Raw genomic sequence first — 17,195 nt, 5'->3', positions numbered from 1 at the left:
CACACCTGTACTGTATGCGGGAGCAGAGCGCCTCACCTTCGCTCACGGACCCACAGCGGACCCGGACTTCAGCTGCCCAGTCTTAGCGCACTGTGCTGCCAAGGCGCCTCGATTTCCTCCGAGGGGAAAGAGAGAGGGGAGCAGGAAATTTAAAAAGACTAATGACTCTTCTTCAAAATTAAAAATCTAAGTAGATACTTTTAAAGACAGCACTAAGGAAATAAAAGTGCAAGGTAGAAAATGTAAATTACCAAAAAAAAAAGAAATTTAAAATATATGGTTAAAACCACAGGGAGGCTTCACCGAGGCTTTGAGATGTTTGTTCCTCTTTGGGGAAACGGAAACTGATACGCTATTAAACCGCTTAAGGGTATGGCTGCTACAAGAACACGTCCCAGAAATCCAAATATTAGGTCTTGGATTTCCAGCTAATAGTATATGTTTATGCGCTTTCATTTCAAATAAAATATTTAAATTATATATGCTTTTTAAAAAATGAAGGCCTTAATTAAAGTTTAAGATCATATTTAACCTGGGGGGAGAGGGGGAAAGTGTGTTAAGGATGCCATAGAAACTACATGGTATGTAAGCATCAAGACACATTGGTAAAAGTTATAAAATGTTTGACTCCAAATTGGGGTAGCTATGTATATGAAACCACAACCACCCCGTGTCACTATGAGTTGATTGCGACTCACAGCGACCCTAAAGGACACGGCAGAACTGGTCCTGTGGGTTACAGGAGCAGAAAGCCTCAGCTTTCTCCCACTGTGCACACAGGGACTTCAAGGTTTTTTTGGGAATTTTTCATTATGTTTTAATTCCATATTCCACGAACATTTTGAAGCCTTTGTGTAGCATCAATAATTTTATTTTTATCCCATTATTAATATTTTAAGTTAGAAAATACTCTAGGTTGAGGCTATGATGATGTTATATGAACATCCTTGCACTTCAGTTTCATTACAGGAATTGTTATGGGCATGACCGTGAAAGGATGCACATCATCTTCCACACAGTAGGTTGGAAAGTGCTACGGTGACAATTAGAAATCAAGCCAAACTGAGTCACCTGATAGTGGAATCTTCAGTTTTATCAGCATAAGACCAATGGTTAACAACAAAACAAGTCACACACACACACACACTCTTGAGATATAAAACTTTACGTGTCTAAATACTCTTCAAATGTAGAGTATCCATGAAATGTCCTTATTTCGAGGTATTAATAGTAACTGAGTTATGACAAATGCCGAGGAAATTTTTATCTGTATACAGAACACATACACTTGTAAGTAATGACTTTTTACTGCAACATGTATTTATTTTGAGTTAAATAAAAATTGACCATTTCCATAAATTTGTTGAACGTCCCCACTGCCATTAAGTAGATCCCACCTCACAGCAGCGGTAGAACAGAGAGCAGAACTGTCTCACAGGTTTTTTGAGACTAAATCCTTTCAAGAACAGGCAGCCTTGTTTTTTCCCACTGAGCTGCTGGTGAGTTTGAACCACCAATCTTGTGATTAGCAATACAACATTTATCTGATAGCTCCACTGTGGTTTCTCAAATTTTCATTTAGTCTATATACAATAAATTACATTTTTATATCTGTCTTCCTAATTTCTCTAAGATAGCCACATACTGTGGCTATTAACACACACATATAATAAATAAATATTTCCACCTTCCACACAAATACAGATGTTATGTAGTATTCCATATATGATTACCTCTAATAAGGTTTATATGCACAATATACAATACAATCCTACACACACACAAATATATACATACATACAAACACAACTAATACCACACACCACCTCCATCCACTCATCTCCATCCCTACCCTCTAACCCACTGCCAAACACAGAAAACATCTGTAAAGAACTCTGGACAGGAATGTGAAATTATTTAAATATAAATCAAACTGCATTTATTTTATTAACTTTTTCCTCTTAAGCCTTTTTATCTCTTTGGGTCTCTTGAGGTCTATGACTATAAATAATGTTTTCTGCATTTTATCTTTTTCTTGCTCTTTTCTCATGCTCTATGTCAACACTCAGCTAGTCTCCAGCCTGTTCATTAAACCCCTTTCCTAGCAGATGCTGCTCCCCCACCCGGCCTTTCTCTTTCATGTTATCCGGGGAGATCAAAGCTTTCCGTCATTCTTGTCCATTGTATGCACAAGTGCGTGGGTGAAATGTTGCATGATTCTGGTGCTCAGAGTGCTTCACTAATGTTTTCAGTTATTTGCTTTGATAATGCTTAATATGTGTTGACTGCTTCAACTAATAGAAATCACCTCAAATCCAACTACTTTTATACAATAAAATTAATCATTGTAAAGTATTCAAATATTTAATTGTAGTGCATGTATTCTGAAGAGGTCATGTGATCATTTATAATATGCAAACACTTTTATTGAATTTTATTATAAAATTCCGAATTTAAATGATAGAACAAGGACATGAATGCATAAAAGAAAAGATAAAACTATCTGTTAAAAATAATGACATACTATTACTAACAAACTTTTCCAACTATGAACAGCTTGGGATACACAGGAGCCATGGTGGTGCTTTCTTTTTACAAGTGTGGCAGTGATGTGGAGACCGCACAGTGGAGAGGACGCTGCATTCGCATTCGGGAAGCGCACAGTGGAGAGGACGCTGCATTCGCATTCGGGAAGCGAGTGTAAGCACAAAGGTTACTACTAAGTCACCCTAAGGGTTCTGTGCTAGGGGCTGAGCTGCCAACAGTACGGTCTGTGGGTTGTAACCCACCAGCTGCTATGCAGGAGAAAGATGAGACTGTCTGTTTCCAGAGAGAGTTATAGATTCAATATCCTATATAGATAAGTCGGCTATGGTCGTTATTAACTTAATAGTATTGAAGTCAGTTTTGGGCCTTTACCATGAAGTAGAAATATAATTTGAGAATGTTATTTAATCCAGCTGAGATTTTTGTTTCCTATACTCCTAAAAGAAAGATAGGAAGGAGAGGCACGCCAGAGCAATTATGAACTACATCTATTTATTAACATGGTTAGCTTCCAAAGACCACATCATATGTGAAAACTGGTTTCATGCAAAAATGGATGATGGCTATATCAAATTGCAAAACGGAACCTAACTGCATCATGTCACAGCTACCAAAGTACACCATCGCATTACATACCCACCATTGAGTAGCGGGGCCCAGACAAGTCGGCACACAACATGACAGCTAATATTGTTGTAGCCTCATGTTGCCCTATTCATTGCTGCCATTATTAATGTGAAAAAGAGTCTGTTGTTGTTGTTGTTGTTGTTGTTAGGGGCCAGCAAGGCACCTCATTTTCACAGCAATCCTGCTCACGTAGACTGAAACTCCAACCAGTCCTGAGCGATCCTCACAACTGCTCTCAGGCTTCATCTCATGGGGAAGCCACTCTTTCACCCCAGCTGCTTTTGATTCCTTGCCGTTTCCCTGACCCTCTGCTTTGCCAAGCAGGATAGACTTCTCAGATAGATATTTTATTATTGTTGTAGGTGCGAAAGTCTGAACAATGACACAGAATGTAACCAAGCAGTAGATGTATTTTTAACAGTTTTATTGACATATAATTCACATATCAAGTAATTATCTGGTTTCAATATACTAAAATGATGTGCTATTTTTGTGTCTATTCTGAACAATATTTTTATGAAGAGTTGTGATCAAAACTTATCACGGTATATATAGTATAATTTAAAAAAATATATCTGAAATCAAGTCCTTCATATGGTTGGGGTAACATATTGTTGCAGGTATATTAAAATTACAACTTAATTTTTATACTAAATTCTGTAAGATCGATATATGTTTCATAGATGCATAGTTGACAAATAATTTTTATTTTTAATTTAGAAGATTATTAAACCTTTAAGATACGATAAACTGAAGTAAAAATAATGAATCGATATATTGCTGTTTTGCAAAAACCCAACATTTTGGAATTTTTTGCTTTTCATCACACTTGAAGTTAATTTGTGTAAATAATCTGAAAATCACTGATTGCCACTGGTGCACCTTATAAGCAAAAAATACGAGTATACGTGTAGAAGTCAAGTTATCTCATATTTGATCTCCTCTTTAACCTATTTCAAATTTATTCTAGTTATTAATATTTACTGTTATTGAGAGTTTACTCGGATCTATTTTGCTATTGCTGTTAGGGATTTTGGGGGGTCTGTTTTACTGTATACAGCATCCAGGCTATGTAAATATATATATATACACACACACACACAGTAACTAGTTGAATGGTTTCTTGGGAACATGATCGGGAAGTTGGGGAGAATAAGGAGACAACAGCAATGAGCGCAAGAAAGAAGAAAATACTCTGAAATCGACTGTGGTGCCTTTGTGCAACGCTACTCGATACAACTGAACTATCGAATTGCATGACATGTGACTTATATGCCAGCAAAACCGTTAAGAAGCAAGAAGTCAGTTCATTTCTCATTTTCTGGATATTTACACATTAAGGATGGCAGCATTTTTGCTCCCTGCTCACATGGCTCTCTTCCATTTTTCTGCCAGATGCTGTAACACCTTTCTCTGGGGGAATCACCTGCCCGGATACAGTGGAGTTTTAAACTGAATGAAGACATGTTTCCACATTGCTGTCCTAGCAAATATTGTCATGTCCATGTAGTAGCTACGATTGCTACCAGCTCAACATAGTACAAACAAGAGGTATCCCTCACTGCAAATCATTCGTGTACCCTTCAGGTTTGAAGCAGTATAGGGTAGGTAATGTGGGATACTAAACATCCATTCATTTCAGGCTCAGCAAATTAAATATGAGGTAAGACAGGTGCCAAATGCCAAGAAAATATATTATAAATCAAAAGGAAAAAAAGTTTGCCTGGATAAAAGAAAAGCTCTTAAAAGGAGTTTGAATCCTGGCAGGTACACAAAACCACATTTGCAGCACTGGATAGATCCAGACTTTCAGCCTCTGTATAAATTTCGGTGATAATCGCAAGTGAAGTAGCTGGTTGAAATACAAACTACTCTTGTACCTCTCAAGCAGGAACCTATTAAGGGTATTTGCAGCATGTGTATAAGAAGAGGTATTTTATCACAAGAGAAATACTGAGGCATAAAATGTTGAGGCCACGGATTTCATGTTATTTCAGTGACAGCAGAAGTCACCCAATGAATCAGTGGCAGACCTATGGATTGATTTGAGATCCCACTAGATTCCCTTTTGAACTAGTCAGCAATTCCTGAGATTGCTTTCGGTGAGCAATGGTGTACAATTATATTAGAATGGAAAAAATTTAAAAACACAATAAAAATGCAAAATAGTCTATAAGGTTTAAATTCTGACAACTCCAGATGATACTTTTCCTGCATGGAAATGTACAGATTTAAAAGCTGTGGTCAGACACAATCACCAACTGACTTATCACTTACATGAGAGTACATTTTAGAGACCAGAGCTTAATAGGAAAAGATGCAGTTGGAAATAAAAGGATTAAGTGAACGTTGAATAATTTCTATGTACCGAATACAGGCTAGATTTTGCAGAAATACATATGTTCCCCAATATATTTATCCTATATAAAAACTCATAAGAGTAATAGAGGATATATTACATTTGAGTAACATAAACATACTATTTCAATATCTTTCTATCTAGAAAGAAAAATCTAACATATTAAGATAAATGGAATCAAGTACATCTCAAGTGATACTAATCTTCAAATTTATATTTACATAAAATTTAGTATTTTCTATTTATTAGATCAGCTGGAATTTGTTGATATAAAAGGAAATTTTGCAGACTTTTATGTGTGTCTGAGACAATACATGATCAAAACACTAAGGAAAAAATAAGAATATGCTTGCTTAATTGTTAAACTTAAATATTTTTATATTCTAACAATAGTATTTCAGATGTTCTTATACTAATGCTAAAGATACTCATTTTCCCTAGTTGGGTGAAAAAGAATAATTCTTTTTTATTGTAAATTAAATTACTGCTATTCTGTGTGTCAGAAGGGAAGTAAGGGTAGGAAGGTTTTATTTCGTTCTGTTCAATCCCTAAGGTCTATAGCCATGCATATTGTACTATCAGTAATAAAAAGTAGTCATTTTTATCTGGCATCTTAGCACTTCTGCTACCAAACCAGGACTATATTTGGAAGCCTTTAAATTGTATGGCTATATGGTTACCGTATCTTTGAGGAATTCATGAAGTTTCTCCTGCTAAGACCTTTTTAAAGTTGACAAGCAATGCCAGCTCGCAGCACAAATAATTTAACACACTGGTTAGGGGCCATCAGTCGATTCTGACTCACAGATTCTATGTGGAACAGAACAGAACCCTGACAGACCTGCATCCTCCTCCCAACTGCTGCTGTTTGAATCCATTGGTGCACCCACGGTGTTGATCCATTTAATTAAGGATCTTCTTCCCCTCTTTGCTAACTCTTTATTCACTAATCACAATCTCCTTTTCCAGGCACTATCCCTGCTGATCACATGCCCCATGAAAGTGAGACCGGGTCTTGCTTTCCTCACTGACAAGGAGAATTTTGGCTGCACTTCTTCCAATACAGATGGATGGATTGATTGATTTTTAAGGGGGGAAACCCCACAACAATAAATATCAATGCTCTTCAATCAATTCTAAATCACAGCAACCCTAGACGTCAAACTAGAACTGCCCCTTTGTGATTTTGAAGCTGCAAATCTTCATGGGAGCAGAAATCCTCATTGTTCTTTGAAGAACCTGGTGGTTTTGAACATCAGACCTGGTGGGGTTAGTTGCCAAACAATAACCCACTATGCTACTTGGACTCCTTCTATTTATCTGAGAGTTCATGGATTATGAGGATTCTTCATCAACACTATAATTCAAATGAATCAGTTCTTCATTGGGTGTCTTTATTCATTTCCAGATTTCACAACCATAAGGGGCAATTAAAAATACCACACTTGGGTTAGCTCAATCTCAATTCTCAAAAAGTCATCTTTGCTTTTTAGCATTTTTTTGCAGCAGAAGATTTGCTCAATGCAATATAATATCTGATTTCTCGACTGTTTACATGGGCATTGATTGGAGATTCAAGTAAAATAAAACCCTTAACAACTGCAATTTATTCTTCAAGTACTGGCTGTGTATTGGTCCTACTGTTCACCAATTACTTTAAAAAGTAATCTTGAGAATACACTTTGTAATGTACTTGATTTGACATTTAGTGCCAAGAGAGTATTTAAAGCTGAATATTAAAACACACATTGTACGACATTGTCACAATGAGTTGTAAGTCTTCCTAACACCAGGAATAAGAAAGATGTCACTAGTAAGGTGACATGCCAAGTGGATTCTGAGCTCACATCTAGGGCTTCTTAAAGAGGAAATAGTCTTCGCCGTATCTATTAGGATATGGCTGACTTATGGAAATGTGTTTTTACATATTTTATTAAAGTCAATCTTGTCTCTATTGAAGAAACATTCACCTGAAAACAAATTGCTTCCAAGTTCACTTGGGGATGCTTTCAACTGCAGCAGGTGAGCCAAATGACAGCCGGAAATCTGATGGAATGGCACATAAATGTTAAGGCGATCGTTTCCCAGTGCTACTTCAAATCCATCTGACAAAGGACTCCCTGTTGCTCATTAGGCCTTTCCTTTCACCACAATGAGAGTCTCATCCCCTCGTACTCATTCTCACCATCCTTTCTTTTCCTACTTCTCCGCCTTCCAATCTGCCCAAATAGTCTTTGTCCCACACTTAGATCCAGACACACTTTTTTATTGCCCAAGACAGCAACTTATGATCCTAATTGCCACCTTATCCCACCCATGATCCTTTTTTATGCTCTTTCAATTGGCATTGTTAGTGTAGTCAAATACATTGTAGGTACTTAGATAATGCCCTATATTCATGCTATAGTTGCACGTGCTTGACTTTATAGCTGTCTGCTTAGATCCGTGCGGGCAGCTGCTTTCACACAAGTGGTGTGAGGGACTGCTTTTGATCTGCATGAATCCCAAACAAGGTTTCACAGTTGTGTGATACAAAGGTAACTATAGTATAATATTCACCATTCAATAATCTAGAAGAATTATGAACTCTTACTTTTTTCTTCAACAGGAGGGTCTTCTCAGCATCATTATGCACTGGTAAATGACAGTTGATGCCATGTATTGTTGGTAATAGTTATCATGAAAGGGTTTTGCAAATCACCATCTTATCAAAATCACTGTGCAGTCCTAAAACTATGATTTGCTTTATCCTTTCATCTTGAAAATATTATTTTGTAATCCTTCATACATGTTAGTTACTTATTTCAAAGAAGTGGATCCCTTGAGTTTTCATGACAATTTTATTTTATTAAAGTAAGGTAATTGAAGTGATGTTGCTATAATCCACAATATTAAAAAAATTAACTAATCAAAACTAAGTACATTATATATATTCCACTGGAGACATGATGATCTCCTGGCATTGTTGTACGGAGTAGCTACTAGGTACTTGAGGCTATTGCTATTTAAAATGTCCCAGTCTGAAGTGAACTGCAATGTAAATAGAGTGTACTCCACAAATTTCAAAGACAAAATGTACTTTATTAACTTTAGCATTGACTGCATGTTATAATGGTTACTTTTTAATATATTGAGCTAAATTAAATATATTAAAATTAATATCTCCTATTTTTTTATTCTTCTTAGTGTGGTTAAAAACATTAAGTTCATTTATGTGGTTTGCATTATATTTTCCACTGGGCAGAACTATTCTTGGAAATGCTAGTATAGATTATTATGGAAAAAGTATATAAAAATGAAGAAACTTAAAACACTGCATTGCTAACCACAAGGCTGTGGTTCAATCCCACCAACTGCTGCACAGGAGACAGCTCGTGCCTTCTGGGCTCCAGGAGAATTACAAGCCACAGGCACAGTTTTGCCCTGTCCTCCAAGGTAGCTGAGTCAAATCAACCCTGTAGCATGAAGTTTAGTTTTGGTTTCAGTGTGCATCCAGAGTTGCTTATTATTATTTTATTGGGGCTTCATAGAGCTCTTATCACAATCCATACATTCATCCATTGTGCCAAGCACATTTGTACATTTGTTGCCATCATCATTTTCTAAACATTTTCTTTCTACTTGAACCCTTGGTATCAGCTCATTTCTCCCCCTCCCTCATGAACCTTTGGCAATTTATAAATTATTATTTTTTCATGCCTTGCACTGACCTATGTCTCCCTTTATCCACTTTTCTGTTGTCCATCCCCCTGGGAAGAGGCTATATGTAGATGATTTCTATCAGTTCCCCTTCTCTATCCCACCTTCCCCTTACCCTCCTGGTATCTATATTCTCATTATTGGTCCTGAGGAGTTTATATGTTCTGAATTCCCTGTGTTTCCAGCTCTTATCTGTTTCAGTGTAAACATTTTGGTCTCGCCAGAGTTGTAAAGTAGAATTGGGAACATGATAGTGAGGGGAGGGGAAGCATTAAAGAACCAGAGGACCGTAGCATGTTTCATCAGTGCTATACTGCATGATGACTGGCTCATCTCTTCCTTGTGAACCTTCCATAAGGGGATGTCTAATTTTACGCACCACCCCTCATTAACATGAATATGATATTTTTGTTCTGGGTCTTTGATGCCTGATATCTGACCCCATCAACACCTCATGATCACGCAGTCTGGTGTGCTTCTCAGCTAGATGGCTGCTTGTTTATCTTCAAAGCTTTAAGACCCCAGATGCTATATCTGTTGATAACCTGGCACCATCAGCTTCCTTCACCACAATTTGTTTATGCACCCATTTCTCTTCAGCAATCATTTTGGGAAGATAAGTATCACAGAATGCCAAGTTATTAGAACAAAGTATTCTTACATTGATGGAGTACTTGAGTTGAAGACTGCTACCTTAATACTTAGCATTTAAATATATGTACAAAGATCTATCCCCTTATATTATATATAAATATATTTATATATGTACATGCCTGTATTTGGACCTCTATAAATGTCCTCTCTCTCCTAATTCTTTCCTCTATTTCCTTTTACTTTCCTCTTGTTCCACTATCCTGTTTTACCATCATTCAGGTATTGTTGGGGAAAGGAGGGGGTGTCAATTAACCCAGGGACAGGGGAACAACAAGTGATCTAAAATCAATGGCGACGAGGGCATAGGATGTTTGGTGGGGCTTGATTGGGGGCAATGTAACCGAGAAGAATTCCAGAGTTGCTTTTTACCGAATATTTTCCAAGAGTAGTTAAACCTGTACACCTATAAAATGAGGTAAACAAAGCATATGACTATTATGTTTAAAATTAAGTACAAACATAACTGTTAAAATTTGAATGATCAATGTTAATGTTGACAATTCTACTGCATTTTTATTATTGTATTTTCAGTTTTTTAAATATTCTCAAGTGTAAAATCCGAGCTTACAAGGGGAAAATGGTATTGGCTCCAAAAATATAACAGTCTATAAACCTAGAAGTTCTACCCTTCCCTGCACTCTGGAATGATTTAATTTTTTTTTTTTACCACTTTTCTCCATTGGAATCTAAGATAATTTTCCCCTTCACATGGCACATTGTGACCTCTTTTTATCCTTTTCTTGGCAGTAATATACTATTTGCATATGGAATCAGCCTGTCTTTTTTCTTATTAGCCCTAAGAAAATTACAACAGAAATCTTGGCACCCATACGATTGTAAACCTAAAATAAATGAGGACACTAAAATCTTAAGCCTTTACTTGAATATGGGATGAACATCCAAATGATTCACAATGAGTGCATATTATTTTCTTAGATTCTCAATAAAAACTGAGAATGCTTAAACCAGATCTGAAGGATAATTTATTGATATGAATTACAAGAAGAGACAGATGTATTATGTTCTGAGGAAATTTAGTTTGCACTGGTATTTGCTGGATGTTTCAAAGGTGGAAAACATTCCATCTTGTTTTCACTCTCACATCTACGATGTGCTTCCATCTTAAGGTGTTGTCTCAGAAGTAATTCGGCAAGAAGGCAAAGAGCTTTAAAAAGGGGCCAAGGCTTGTGGGAGAATGCGAGGGCAGGGCAGAGAAAGGAGGGTGGGTGACAGTGAAAGAGAAGTTAAACAGTGGTCAACTGAGCAGAAGGCAATGGGATCCAGGGCTATTCCTCTTTTTCCTTCTTATACAATAAAATATTGATAAGGAAATTAAAGCTTTTATGGATAGAAATTTCATCACAAAATAGATTGCATGAGAATGAGGGCAAAGGAAGCAGCCAAAGAATTTAAAAGTAAGAGGAAGTTATTTGAACTTTCTCTGATGAGATGTTAGTTCAGGATAGATAGAAATTAGAAAGTGTATATATATGTATATATATGTATATATATAATATGTCTGTATAAAACCTTTTATTTTATTTTTTACTGGACATTTATATAATATTTTATCTACATACATATCATTTAGATCCAATTCTTTCAGCAATCAGAGAACCTGATTCACTGAGGTATGGAAATAAATATTCTTCTAGCTCAGAATTGAATGCCACCTGTTCCCTTTCTACCTGCTGCCATTTTCAGGTTTAAAATGTGGAGTTCTCTGAGGAAACTCTTTTTCAAATGAATCAAATAAATAGTAGAGGGCAAAAGAATGATAACTCATGATGACACTTATTATTTATAAAATATTCAAGATAAATGAATAAAAGTAGTGGTTTGAAGTATTTTAAACACTATTTTGGAGGGTTTTAGGAAACCATTGCTTTCATTTAGTGTTGTTTTCAATCATAACTAAAGGTACTCCATCTGTCTTTTATCACAGGCTTGGTCACTGTGGAGATACAGCCTTAGTGATAATATTTACAATTTAGAATTAAATTAGTCCATGGATGCATCCATTAATGACGTGTTAGAGAAAAGTTGGAATTTATGAACTATGAAGCTTTGTTTCAATTATACTAGCAGAGTTTTAATTCAGAATAAACAGTGGTATTGCATATTGGATGCAGTAAATGATAAAGTTCTACCTTCCACTATGATTCAAGCATAGAAAAATTAAGAAAATAGAAAGACAAAACAAATATGAATTTCTTTCTCTAACAACATACAAGTCGGTAGAGAAAATCAAGCATATACTATCTCCAGGGGAGATGATGAATAGGTCAGAAGAAATTTGCCACGGAATCCTGATGTTTACCTCCTAGGTTCACCTGCTACCAAGAAAATATATCTCTCAGTCTGGTCTAAGGAAAAAGTACCCCCTCCTTGCTCTGACAAGATATGTGACTTTATCAACTTTAATATTCCTTCCTAGAAATAAACTTGTGCTCCATGGAACTAACCAAAAGCTCTCTCGGCCACGGAGTCCATTCTGACTCATTGGAACTTGCAGTAGAGAGTAGAACCGTGCCCCTGTAGTTTTCTAAGACAGTAAGTTTTTGAGGGAGTAGAAAGACTCATCTTGCTCCAGTGGAAGGGCTGGTGGTTTAGAACTGCTGACCTGTTGTTCAGGAAAGCCATTGTGGAAATCATCACACTACCAGGGTTTCTGTTGAATGAAATCGTATTTTAAATCGAGAGAGATAATTCCGTTAGGAGGGCACAGATTAGAAGTATAAAGTAGTTATAAAGCACTAGCCAGCCTTCCCCTTGAGAGCTGTTGCTAAGAGCATTTTATCCCACTTTGCATAAAAGCAGAATCCTATTCTTCGTATAAGGAAAGAACTGACAAAACATACTTTATTGTTATGTAGATATATTGGTTGTCATTTTAGAAATGGCCTTAGTGATAGCCATTAAGCCTCATTGCATTTCTTAATGTTTCTTTGGTTCCATCATAATTTGAAATCATGACATTGAGGAGAATATTTATAGAGTCAATTCATTCTGGCTCTCATCTGGGTCCGTCTTTCCTTAGATTTCCTGCCCAGTACATAGAAAAAGCCCATTTGGAATTTGAGAAAATATCCAGAGACTGCTTTGAAAAGCTATCTTCTTCCTAAATCCATACTTTTTTATGAACAGATGTAAATTTGGAGGGGAAATGCCGTATATATAAGCCATTTGGGAGTATTCTGCCTCTTAGGGATGACTTACACTGGCCATTTGAATGACATGGAGGCTGAGAGCACAAACTTAAAACTCATCTGTGCTCTAGCTCTGAATCATCCCTTTGATGAAATCTGCATGAGCTTTATGGTAATCACATACATGTGCATGGAGTAAGTGACCTCACTGGCAGTTACCTACAGTGTCAAGTGCTATTGGCAAATGCCCCCAAAATGACTGACACACATCCCACGGAACTGGAGTTAATTAATATGTCTACCAATTCTCAAATGCACTCCAGGCAAATAAAATCCATTTAATACAGCAATCAATGGTATTCTGTGTGGTCAGGAGGCAGTCACTCTACAGAAAGAATAGATTTGGGGATACAGTTTTCAGCGTGTGGATACCCCTATCACAATACTAGGAGTCTAAAAAGAGGTTCATTTTCATAATCACAAGATAATAATAGGGGTTATTTATAAAACTGTACTCTCATTACTTAAGAGCATCACTGAATTTCCTACATGCTCTAAAATACAGTCTCTATAGTATAGACGCTAAAATGAAGAAAGGAAAACGGATTTACTTCACAGGCAATATCCTTCCTTAGATGGCAACCTGCCATCTGAGACGGTTAGCTCATACTGCCATTTTCTAACCGTGGAGTTTCAAATATCTTGGGATCTTATGTCCAAAAATTGATTGTTTAAAAAATACTGTATAGCAAATAAAATATTTGAAGATTAAAATGCCCATGAAAGCCACAAGAATAAACAGCATAATACTCTTTCCCCCATGCTAAAATTGTTTTAATATCTAAAAGCTGAAAAACTTAAAAAAAACATATCTCCCATTATTTCATATAATATGAGGAATGGAATAGTGAAGAATGCATGCTATTTCTAAACTAGAATCCAGGAGAAAGATGTGTCCTGACTGTATTGGAAAAGTCGTCAACACAACAAACTTAAAAATGTAAATTAAATGAGTGCCTATGAACCCTAATCACAAAATCACGGGCTCTTCCCAGATTGTTATTGCATTTCTTTTCTTTTTAAACTTCCCACATTTGTCCCTCTTTTATTTACAGGATGGACCACACATTTTTCTCAACTTCAGAAAACAAAACGTAACTTTAAATCAAAGGGCAGTGTTTAAGTACCACTATAGAGCAACTTAAAGAAGCTTCTTTCTGAAGGCCATTTAAGAATTGAATATTCAACAGGATGAGTAAAGACAGCCTATCCTGATAATATATTTTCCAGAATCTCCTAGACTGACCGTCTAGACTACTCTAATTTCCTTCCGACCTACTGAAGAGTCTGGAGCAGTATTTCTGAATCTATAGTTGTCAGGCAATTCCAGATTACTGAGCTTTTAAAGGAGGAGCATTCTCCAAGGCAGCGTGTCTCAGGAATACACATGCGCCCCTGATTGCTCTCTCAAAGGAGCTGAGGCAGGAAGATTTATGCGTTTATTATTTGAATTGATGAGATCTCTGGGTAAAAACCTGGTTCCAGCACGTCCTTTTCTCCACCTAATCACGCTTAAGGAAGAAACACGTCAACTGATAAAGGGGAGAAAATATGCTGCTCACTGCAATAGATGGCATCGATGAAACACAAAACAAAAGACAAACAAAAAAGAAATTTTAACTTCTTTTGAACACTCATAAAAAACGCAGGAGCAGCACATATTACTTTAATTTAAATGGCCATCAAGTCACCTAAACTTTGAATTTAAAGACAAGAGATTTAAGTACATAACCACCCAAGAACAAATAGAGCTCAGAATCTGCCCTTTACAACCACTGAAAAAATAAAGTGAAGAAGTGAGACTTCATTATAAACAAAGAAAGCAATGGCTTCCAGTCTGAGATGCAGGTGGACATTTTAAAGACAATAATACCCCCCACGCAGAGCATACTATCAGGCAATGTGCAATTCCTACCCGGGACATCTGAGGTGGCGGCAGTTGTCAATATTATTTTCTAGATTAGAAATTGGGACAAGAGGAACTGAATAACTTGCTGCTCTCTAATAAAGATAGGCCATGCAGTCCAAGGCCAGAGGATATGTTTTTAATAACCCTGGAATTAGAACTCCCTGAGTTTCCATTGGAATCAAAGTCAGTGAGTCATGGTTAACATCATTAGAAATCAGTGGAAGGTAATAATTCAACCTCACGTTTCAAAGACGCGGACAGTGAAGGTCAAAGCCGTTTTGTTTAGTGTCTGTATACACATCATGAAGCAGATTCTCAGAGAGGTTAGGTAATGTTTCCAATGCTCCACGGTTGTCTCCCTGCTGTTCCTATCTGGATGGAGCATGTGACCTGCAGACAACCACCAGGGGGTTGTAAAGCGAGAGCAGAGGCCAGCTGTGACACCCCAGCCCATGTGCTTTCCACTAACTTATGCTGGAAGCTGCGTGACCCTGGCTGAGAGAAAGTGTGATGTGATGTGAAAGGTGTTCCCTAGAGCGATCTCCCGGATTCAGACGAGTGGGATAACCATCCTGCGCCCGGTTTAGATTTTTCTTAGAACTATCCAAATAGCTGAATGAAAAATACAAAAGTATAAAGTCTCATGTCCATGAATATAATCCCTCCTTTCATCACCATCATCCAGAGTGTGTAAGCGGATCTTTCTTTCCTAGAGGTTTCTGTGGATCGAAGGCTCCTAGAGATGTAGGAAGTATACTGCACATGCTCACAACGGAGAGAAGGATGCCCAAGGAGTGGGGGTTCAGCCAGAGAAGGGCCTGACCTAACCTGGCAAGACCTTGAATACAGGTCTTATACTTCTCAAACTCGTGAGAAAATTTAAAAATATGCATCATCATCAATACATATACATGTGTATATATTTATCACTCAGTCCCGAAACCACACAGTCCCTCAGAGTGCCTAAAGTGCCTCCGTATACAAAGGAGGAGCAATACAAACTGTTTGGCTCACCTTCTGAAAACATTTTTGAAGGAGTGGCTAGAGTATCAATTGTAAAGACATGGCTAACCTATAAATTATATTTTCTGTTTACCAAACACTCACGGCCGTTATGACCCTACGGAGCAGAGGGGAACTGCATCTCTGGGTTTCCGAAGCAATCAATTTTTGGGGGAGCAGAAAAAAATAATTTCTCCAGCTGACTGCTCGTGGATACAAACTGCTGATGTTGAACTTACTTGGCCGTCCAACGAGTAACCCAAGATGCCGCCAGGCAAATCCTTTACTTATTAGTAAGGACTCCTGAGTTCAGTTTGTAAGAAAACTATGTAAAAAATAATTTTCTTAGCACATGAAGGCTTTCATTTAGCTGATGTTTTGTGTCGAAAGTATGAAGGAGTTTATAATTGAAGAATAGTGATCAATTCAATTCATTAAACCAAGTTTAATACTAGGGATTTTTTCATCAATTGTTTCCCTTAACAATATTACTTAACCTTGGGTTTAATGTTAATAAATTCACACTCATTAATCCATCTTTTAATGTAGGAATATAACATTTATGAACATACTCCTCCCCCCCTTTTGTTTACTGACTTAAAATAGCAAAAACATAAAAGCTAAAGTGAACTGAGCAAGAAGACACGTTTGAATCATTCGGGTAAACATGAGATCAGATCAGTGTGTACATGTATGGCATTATTCCGCAATCCCCGGGCAGAAGAAAACCACTGGGGTGGCAGACACTTCTGGCTGGGGATGGAAATGGCGAGGCGAGCTGGCAGTGCACAAATGAAGGAGAGAACAGTGCACATTCAGCCTGCTGACATCTGCTGCACATGCAGAATGGATTGGACTCTATAATCCTTCCTCCTGTCTGCACTTATTAGTGAGTGATGGTCTCAATCTATTTGCACTCAAAGGTTGAAATTAATAACAGCATCTGAATTTGAAGTAGGTTCCACTGAGTTGTGAACCAGAACTTAAATGAGCTAAAGAAATTAATAATGAAGCATTTGAATAGGCAGAGTGGTGGACAAATGCCATTTCTTAAAAGCCAGTTTTACCTCAGGATGATGTCCAATTTCAATGTAGGTGCAAATTGGATGGAAAGCCCCGGTTCCACAGGCGTACAAGTGAGTTTGATTATAAGCCTTAAGCACTTTGATGAAATTGGCACATTCTTTCT

The 17,195-nt window shown here is 37.1% G+C and overlaps 1 protein-coding gene across 2 annotated transcripts in view; it reads right to left on the bottom strand.

The window, feature by feature from the left end:
* The window catches only part of SEMA3A (semaphorin 3A), a 240,247-nt gene that overhangs the window by 134,168 nt on the left and 88,884 nt on the right, over positions 1–17,195 (bottom strand). For both annotated transcript variants that reach the window (XM_075558474.1, XM_075558473.1), the window contains one exon: positions 17,074–17,193. In XM_075558474.1, coding sequence (XP_075414589.1) covers positions 17,074–17,193 — 120 coding nt within the window. The remainder of the gene's footprint in view (positions 1–17,073; positions 17,194–17,195) is intronic.

This window comes from Tenrec ecaudatus, chromosome 9 (genome assembly GCF_050624435.1).
Source record: "Tenrec ecaudatus isolate mTenEca1 chromosome 9, mTenEca1.hap1, whole genome shotgun sequence".
Taxonomy (NCBI): Eukaryota; Metazoa; Chordata; class Mammalia; order Afrosoricida; family Tenrecidae; genus Tenrec; species Tenrec ecaudatus.
This window is presented reverse-complemented; position numbering and strand designations above follow the sequence as displayed.